The 9,730-nt window shown below is 43.3% G+C and overlaps 1 protein-coding gene across 1 annotated transcript; it reads right to left on the reverse strand.

Annotated features, from left to right (window-relative positions):
• Window positions 1-393: 393 nt before the first annotated feature.
• LOC140122903 (astacin-like metalloendopeptidase) lies at window positions 394-8,114 on the reverse strand. Its single transcript, XM_072144146.1, has 7 exons — window positions 8,030-8,114; window positions 7,348-7,429; window positions 6,759-6,886; window positions 1,819-1,919; window positions 859-1,084; window positions 533-651; window positions 394-426 (listed from the first exon to the last, which is right to left on the reverse strand). The coding sequence occupies exons 1-7, from the start codon at window positions 8,112-8,114 to the stop codon at window positions 394-396; spliced, it is 774 nt and encodes a 257-aa protein (XP_072000247.1).
• Between the last annotated feature and the right edge of the window lie 1,616 nt (window positions 8,115-9,730).

Consider the following 9,730-nt stretch of genomic DNA (forward strand, 5'->3'; position numbering starts at 1 on the left):
ATGAGACATTCTAAAACCTGCAGAGGTGTCTTAAATTACATAGAGGTCATTTTCTGGTCATGAGGCTTCATTATGTGTCTCAAGTAAGACCTACGAATGCAAAAATATAAAATGCAACTACTGCAAGTAATCTGTCAAACTTACCAAACTCGTAATTTGAGATAAATCCATTATAACCACCAATATCTCCAGTGCGAAGGTTCAGGACCATCGCATTCCCAGTGGACACCAGTGGCTGAAGCCCATATAAAGCTCCACAGTATTTGGCTAAGTTCTCAGTTGTGTTTGCCATTACATCACTGACCGTCAAGTATTCTATGGAACATGTTGGTGTGGGTTTTAACCAGAAGTAATTGATTGTCAGAGACACCTGCAGGAGAGATGGAGGCCAGGTTAGGTGGGATATTGCACGATTCCGAAGCATTTCTGAGGGTTTTACATGACAACATCATGACAATAGTCAACTGATCTACAAAGAAACTATGTACTGTACGGAAAATGTTTGGATAATCATATTATTAAAATATCTTACCCTCTTATCTTTTGGGGCAATGATGCTGAAGACCATATCTGCATTTCTGGGAGGAAAAAGTGGAAATGCTGGAGATGATACCAAACCGGTATTGGACAGGTAGGTCGCTCCATACTTTACTAGGGGAAAAAAACATAAAGCAGTATAATATTTCAGAATTTTATCTACAAATGTAAATTTTTATTTACTAGGTAATTATTTGCATATTAAATGACACTTTTATATAGAATAGGCCAAAAATAATTGTAGAAACCCCTCAGCTGTGAGAACCTTTAGATCTACAAAGGATTTCAGCCTCCAGTTGTATAATGAAATGACCCAATTACCTGTGTCATACGATCCACTGAAACTGCTCGGAGATGATGGTTGGTTGTTCACAATCTCTATCAGCATGAACCTTCCGGATGAAACCAAAGGTGGGACAATATCACTTCCACATGTCTTGTTCAGGAGGAGAGGTGATGATGTACTGGTTCCATCATAGACTTTAATGTAGGCGTCATTACAGCCTGGAGATACTGGGACACTGAGGTTGCTGAGCTGCAGAAGAACCTGGGAAGGAAGAAAAGAAACGGTTGAGGTCTACTGGGCTGGAGGAGAAGAACTTTTAATAATACAGTATAAAGATAATAAATATTGCAGTATATGCGTAATCCACCATGATGTACCCAGATAAAAATTCACTGGAAACCTATAATTTGAGATGAGTAGACCCAATGTTTCTGTTCGGGTTCACCATCTCCCTGGCCAATCATAACCATGGCTAGTTTCTAGGGGGGAGGTCAATTTGTCTGATTGGCTGTTCAGCCACCAATCCAGCAATACGTCTTGGATGTGAGGGCAGAACCCTGAACCTGAACGTAAACATCGGCTACACTTATCTCTACCTATTATGACTCAATTAAGATCTATTTTAAAGAAAACAGGATTGAACAGAAGACCCAAGAGATATCTGGCACATGCCGAACTGACTTGAATGGACATATCTATGGTAGGTTTGGTAAAGACAGGACTCAAATAGTTATATACATGTTACATGTTTATGGCCATGTAATAATCATCTAATAATATTGCACATCTAAAATAGCCAAAGGATCAGGGAGGATATGTCATCATCTAGCCACAGAATACAAACCCAACATTGCCTTAAAAGCATTTGGTGCACAGTTGTGTGATGAAAGGACCCAAGCTTTGTATGAATTTCTCCATTACAGTGAGTTTCCCTTTAAAGATTTAGATTCCCAAATATTTCTCATTAGAGTTAATGAAAACCATTAATTATTTACCTTAATGAAAGTCTGGATGAGATAGAAGCAGCTGGATCCCGATGAGGTGGAGTTGTAGGTGAAGGTATCAGATTTGTTTACAAATTTCATTCTGCAGAGATCTAAAAAAGAAATAAAAGAAGATGCAATAAAATGTATGAAGTACCAGATTTGTATCCAAACTGTCAGGCAAAGTCATGCAAATGCTCATCGAACCCAATAAGATCCAACAGTAGGACACACACCTATCTCAAGATGAGGGTCTCCTGTGGAGAAGAATCTCTTTTACACAGTATTCATCAGACTAACGAAAATGGTCAAGAACATAAAGATTGATGAGGCTGCACATGTGTAAAAGGAATGGGGCATATGGAACCGAAGATCTTGTAATCGTTTTTGAGGTCTCAGGTGATCTGACACTATTTAATAAGTATGATTGTAAGACGACTCCTTAAAGAGAACCTGTCAGGCAAATTAACCCCCCTACATATATTTTCATAAAGTGCCATTAGAGAGCATTGCATCTATCCCTTCATTGTCCCTCTACATGCCTGTAAACCTAAGCAATGAGGTCCTAAAGCTGTATGCAAATGACCTGTGAGATGTCCAATGAGTCATTATCATATTCAAGCTGTCCACTCTATTCATGAGTGGGAGGCACAGCCACACCCCCAGTGCTTGACTGACAGTCTGTATAATTATGTGAGGTATAATGGTATAATGGCTCCTCCATGTGCTTCCTGGCGCTGGCGCCCCCTGCAGCCTGTGTGTATGAGATACTCCTATACACATGACTGACAGCCTGTATAATGATGTGAGGTATAATGGTGTAATGTCTCCTCCATGTGCTTCCTGGTGCTGGCGCCCCCTGCAGCCTGTATGTGTATAAGATACTCCTATACACATGACTGACAGCCTGTATAATGATGTGAGGTATAATGGTATAATGGCTCCTCCATGTGCTTCCTGGCGCTGGCGCCCCCTGCAGCCTGTGTGTATGAGATACTCCTATACACATGACTGACAGCCTGCATAATGATGTGAGGGAAAATTGTGTAATGGCTCCTCCATGTGCTTCCTGGTGCTGGCGCCCCCTGCAGCCTGTGTGTATGAGATACTCCTATACACATGACTGACAGCTGGTATAATGATGTGAGGTATAATGGTGTAATGTCTCCTCCATGTGATTCCTGGTGCTGGCGCCCCTGCAGCCTGTATGTATGAGATACTACTATGCACATGACTGACAGCCTGTATAATGATGTGAGGTATAATGGTGTAATGGCTCCTCCATGTGATTCCTGGTGCTGGCGCCCCCTGCAGCCTGTGTGTATGAGATACTCCTATACACATGACTGACAGCCTGTATAATGGTGTGAGGTATAATGGTGTAATGGCTCCTCCATGTGATTCCTGGTGCTGGCGCCCCTGCAGCCTGTATGTATGAGATACTACTATGCACATGACTGACAGCCTGTATAATGATGTGAGGTATAATGGTGTAATGGCTCCTCCATGTGATTCCTGGTGCTGGCGCCCCCTGCAGCCTGTGTGTATGAGATACTCCTATACACATGACTGACAGCCTGTATAATGGTGTGAGGTATAATGGTGTAATGGCTCCTCCATGTGATTCCTGGTGCTGGCGCCCCTGCAGCCTTTGTGTATGAGATACTACTATGCACATGACTGACAGCCTGTATAATGATGTGAGGTATAATGGTGTAATGGCTCCTCCATGTGCCTCCTGGTGCTGGCGCCCCCTGCAGCCTGTGTGTGTATGAGATACTACTATACACATGACTGACAGCCTGTATAATGGTGTGAGGTATAATTGTGTAATGGCTTCTCCATGTGCTTCCTGTTGCTGGCGCCCCCTGCATCCTGTGTGTATGAGATACTCCTATACACATGACTGACAGCCTGTATAATGATGTGAGGTATAATGGTGTAATGGCTCCTCCATGTGCTTCCTGGTGCTGGCGCCCCCTGAAGCCTGTGTGTGTATGAGATACTCCTATACACATGACTGACAGCCTGTATAATGATGTGAGGCTGTATAATGTTGTGCTTCCTGGTGCTGGCGCCCCCTGCAGCCTGTGTGTGTATAAGATACTCCTATACACATGACTGACAGCCTGTATAATGATGTGAGGTATAATGGTGTAATGTCTCCTCCATGTGCTTCCTGGTGCTGGCGCCCCCTGCAGCCTGTATGTGTATAAGATACTCCTATACACATGACTGACAGCCTGTATAATGATGTGAGGTATAATGGTATAATGGCTCCTCCATGTGCTTCCTGGCGCTGGCGCCCCCTGCAGCCTGTGTGTATGAGATACTCCTATACACATGACTGACAGCCTGCATAATGATGTGAGGGAAAATTGTGTAATGGCTCCTCCATGTGCTTCCTGGTGCTGGCGCCCCCTGCAGCCTGTGTGTATGAGATACTCCTATACACATGACTGACAGCTGGTATAATGATGTGAGGTATAATGGTGTAATGTCTCCTCCATGTGATTCCTGGTGCTGGCGCCCCTGCAGCCTGTATGTATGAGATACTACTATGCACATGACTGACAGCCTGTATAATGATGTGAGGTATAATGGTGTAATGGCTCCTCCATGTGATTCCTGGTGCTGGCGCCCCCTGCAGCCTGTGTGTATGAGATACTCCTATACACATGACTGACAGCCTGTATAATGGTGTGAGGTATAATGGTGTAATGGCTCCTCCATGTGATTCCTGGTGCTGGCGCCCCTGCAGCCTGTATGTATGAGATACTACTATGCACATGACTGACAGCCTGTATAATGATGTGAGGTATAATGGTGTAATGGCTCCTCCATGTGATTCCTGGTGCTGGCGCCCCCTGCAGCCTGTGTGTATGAGATACTCCTATACACATGACTGACAGCCTGTATAATGGTGTGAGGTATAATGGTGTAATGGCTCCTCCATGTGATTCCTGGTGCTGGCGCCCCTGCAGCCTTTGTGTATGAGATACTACTATGCACATGACTGACAGCCTGTATAATGATGTGAGGTATAATGGTGTAATGGCTCCTCCATGTGCCTCCTGGTGCTGGCGCCCCCTGCAGCCTGTGTGTGTATGAGATACTACTATACACATGACTGACAGCCTGTATAATGGTGTGAGGTATAATTGTGTAATGGCTTCTCCATGTGCTTCCTGTTGCTGGCGCCCCCTGCATCCTGTGTGTATGAGATACTCCTATACACATGACTGACAGCCTGTATAATGATGTGAGGTATAATGGTGTAATGGCTCCTCCATGTGCTTCCTGGTGCTGGCGCCCCCTGAAGCCTGTGTGTGTATGAGATACTCCTATACACATGACTGACAGCCTGTATAATGATGTGAGGCTGTATAATGTTGTGCTTCCTGGTGCTGGCGCCCCCTGCAGCCTGTGTGTGTATAGGAGAGATACAACAGCTCCAGGCAGCCATATTATAGCAGAACATTCATGTGTAGCTAATGTCTGTGTATAAGGAGGATGCAGCATGTCAGCAGATAAAGCACAGACACTAGCAATGCTTTACTATACATCACACACAGACTTGAGCAGGGGGGGGAGAGGGGAGGGGTAACAGGGGTGACATCACTGCCTCTGACCATGTGACCAGCCTCATTTACATAATAAAGAAAAGATGATTTTACAATGAATAATGTATGAAATAACTAGATAAAGGCTGGGATGGGATCCATGTGAGCTGCTCCAACAGGTAGTAGTGACAGAAATAGTGACAGAGACCTGATGACAGGTGTCCTTCAATTCTGTATTCTGGTTGATCTAAAAGGGAAGCTCTCACCAAGCAACAATTAATATTATATTGCAAAACTGTTTTTATAGATATTCTGTCCTTAGTGGATCAAATTATAACTTACCATATATACTCGAGTATAAGCCTAGTTTTTCAGCACAAAATGTGTGCTTAAAAACCCTAACTTGGCTTATATTCGAGTCAACTAAAAAAATAAAGTCAAAACTCACCTTTCTGGCATCACCCTTAGGTCCTCTTCTGTCTCCGATGCTCCGGTGCCACCTCGGGTTCTTCCGCTCCTCTTCGGCAGGCTGTATACTACGGGGGCTGGGCAGGCTGTATACTACAGGGGCTGGGCAGGATATATGCTACAGGGGCTGGCAGACTATATAGTACAGGGGGCTTGCAGACTATATACTGGGAGGCTGTGACCAATGCATTTCCCACCCTCGGCTTATACTTGAGTCAATAGGTTTTCACAGTTTTTGTGCTTAAAAAGGGCGGTCTCGTTTTATACTTGGGTCGGCTTATACTCGAGTATATACTAACGTTTACCTGGCTCCCTGCCAGATGTGTTCCTGTGTCCCTGGGGCAGGTTCCCATAAAATGCTCCTCTCTCCTCCAAGTCATGGCTTTCCCCATTTCTGCTTCTTCTTCTCTCAGATAGCAGTGAAGACAGCCGGTACATCTCCACTATTATCTGTACTGCCTTGCCCGTGAGTCAGGTACGCGGCCACCTTGCACACAGGGTTGCTAGGTAGTGAGCTGGGTACACAACCCACTACGGAGGTCGTGTATCTGGCTCACTACGTTACGTTGCATGCGCAGATAGCAGAGGGGACATCCCGGCTATCTCTACTGCTTTCTTCTAGCAAAAGCAGAGGTGAAAAAAACTTTGACTGGGAGGTGGGAAGAGGGAGAGTTTTTTATTAAGTGAGGGGAATTTTACAGAGAAGAGTTGTGGGACTCGGCTTCATGAAGAACACACCCCAGGGACACATCTGGCAGGGAGCCAGGTAAACTTTCATATAAGTTATAATTTGATCCACAAGGACATCATTTTTATGAAAAAACAGTTTGGGGGTATGCTATCAATTGTTTATGAGCGGGCTAAAAAGGGTGCCTGGTGACGGGTTCCCTTTAAGCAAATAACAAAAAGATAAATCCTTACCGCACTTATACAGCCTATTAATCTTCATCACATCCAGGTTGTCCATTCCTGGTGACTCTCCCATAGAGAGTGTGCGGTTAGGTTTTGGGACCATGACGGGTTGTCCAGGTACCTTGCTGAATGAGTACCTAAAGGGGGTGCACATATTTACTCATAAGGTATGTAATACGGCAACAGGAATATAGGAGACTAACCACAGCCAATACAATGATTACTTTACATCTCTTAAATCTTATTGTTGGGATGTAAGCTATTTATAAGATATTTGTAAGATATTTATACATATTGGAATAATTAGCGTTAGTGTTATCGGCACAAAAATTGGAAACAAAATTGGCAACCAATCAGAGCTCAGCTTTCATTTTCCCACAGATGTTTATAAAATTAAAGCTGTGCTCTGATTGGTTTCCATGAGCAACTAGGACAGTTTTACCTCAGAAACTTGATGATAAATCTCCCCTTATGTATCCTTAAAGAACATGGTGCCAATTGTCTTATCATATACAGAGATACAGGCCTTCCTATTTTACCCCCTTCCTAAAATAAACTGCACATTCAATACAAAATATATTGCCTCTCAGTTATTTACCTGTCGTAATGCATGATGGAGTTGTAATCGTAAGGTAAGTCCTGATGATTTCCGTCATCAAAATTGAAAATAGCTTTGTTAGCTGTAAAGAAAATGATGGAAATATTATTATATTGGGAGAATAATGAGTCGGTTGATGTGATCAGTGCTGAAAGTTTTGGTAAAGAACTATTGTAAGTAAACTCTAAATCTGTCAGGTGGGTGGTCCTGGTCTGAAGCTTATGGCCTGACAGACCGGTTCCCTGTAAGCAGCATGTGGTGAGTCCCTGGGAGGAGGGGGAGATTCAGGGGTGATGGTTGCAGCCTGTGTGTGTCTGTGTCTCAGTCTCCTCTCCTTCACACTCATCCAGCTCATCCCCCTCCCTCCCCTGCCTGCCAGTTCAATGCACATGACAGGAAGAGGGGAGGGGTATGTTGTGGAATATAGGACGAATGTATGAGGAGACACAGGCACACACAGGCTGCAGCTGCTTCTCCCCTGGGACTTGCCACATACTGCTGACAGGAAGTCAGGTTATGTGAAATAAACATTGATAAAGTAGTGCAATAATTTTTAAAATCATTGCATAGGCTATTGCAACCTGTGCCCAGCTGAGAATGGCATAACTTTAAAGGATGTTAGAGGAGACAAAAGTTATGCAAAAACAAAATGAAGTAATAACAAGTAGATGTCGGTTCTCACCTGGTGCAATGTTTTCCCAATTGACTTCAATATAGTTATCTCGATCTTCTCTAGTGTGCTCATGGAAGAAGCCCAAAGAATGCATGAGCTCATGTGGTATGAGGCCATAATGTATACAGCTCGGCACAGAGAGACTCAAGACCTGTCTGCCTCCGTTCCTCCCAACATACGACCAACAACTGTGAAGAATGTAATATATAAGTATATCTCAATGATGAAGACAGAGGTATCTACTGAGCATCCAATGACTATGGCCACCACAGATGTTCGATCACCAACAGACTCCAAACTGAAGAACGCATGCCAATAGTTTCATGAACAAAATCAGAGTGTTTTTGGCCCAAACCATGAAGAATACCCATTTTGGGCAGGGCTTAGATGAAACCTTGTTTACGGGATTTTCCTAGTGTGATATCAATAGTTGGCACATATGATTAACAAGACTTACCCTTTACCAGACTCTATACTGAGATAGTCTTGTTCATTGCTTCTGTTGACAAACCGTATACAAGTCATCGTCTCAAACTCCTGCATGACCGTTTCTATCATCGATTTCTCAAATTCCTCTAAAGACGGAAAAGCAAAGTAGACTCTCGTTTTATATAACATAAAATTAGAATTGATCAGTCCAACAAGAGAGAAATACAGTAAAAACTTTAGGTCAGATACATGCTAAGAAACGCTTACCATATCCAGGTCCAAGGACAAATGGTACTGGAACATTTCCATCGGGAGATTTTTTCCATTGACACTGATTACAATTTTTTGCACTACGGCTCATTTTAGGTCTTGTGTCACCTCCATAGAACGGACCAGGGATACCTGAGATGAAAGAGGAACAGTAATCAGATTCAGTCAAATGGTGGCCCACAGAATTTGCTCCCCCAACTGTCCAAGTGGCTAATACAATACATTATAGACATGTAGAGGTGCAATCACCATTTTATATGATTCGACCCTATATATGTTCTATACCGTCAGTCAGTGGGGTAACTTGAAGCTGATGGGCCCCAGTGCAAAGTTTGTGCCAAACCCCCAACTATAATGTGTGGTTTATAGTACTAGCCTTGTCATATGGGAAAAGTGACTCCGTAACTCCTCCAACACCACCCACTGACTTTAGACGTCTTAAGACGTCGCTGCAGTTTTCTACTACTCCTGCGCTAGTGGCGGAAGCGGGACCAAGTCTCTTGGTGTAAGTTTATTATTTATCAGTTTTTTGTCGGCTTATCACCACTTCTCCACTTGTCACTGCATCGCACTGAAGTAGCGCGATGTGCAGAAGAGCAGAGCTTGTGCTCCCAGGTTACTCAGAGCGGCTGGGACCCAGTACAGCTATGACCAATATTAGCCCTCACAGAGGGTTATTTCCCCCTGTAACTGGGGTTCTTATACATGCTCAGGGGAAAACTAGTAAAAGAAAAAAAAAGTAAAATAAAAAAATAAAATAAAACAGTGAAAATGTTCTCCCGGGGGTCTTATATGACCTCATGGGGGACATATAAAGTAAAGAGAAACATACACAAAAAATATCAATAAAAATAAAATAAATTCACGTTTCCAAATATAATTTTTTTCAAAAATTCCCCACTACACTACAAAAAACATTCCATATTATTCCGTTTGTCCGAGACTATACATATTGGGGCACATTTACTAAGGGCTTTGCGCCAAACTTTTGTCAGACTATATATGTTCTTC

The sequence above is a fragment of the Engystomops pustulosus genome, chromosome 3 (genome assembly GCF_040894005.1).
Source record: "Engystomops pustulosus chromosome 3, aEngPut4.maternal, whole genome shotgun sequence".
NCBI lineage: Eukaryota > Metazoa > Chordata > Amphibia > Anura > Leptodactylidae > Engystomops > Engystomops pustulosus.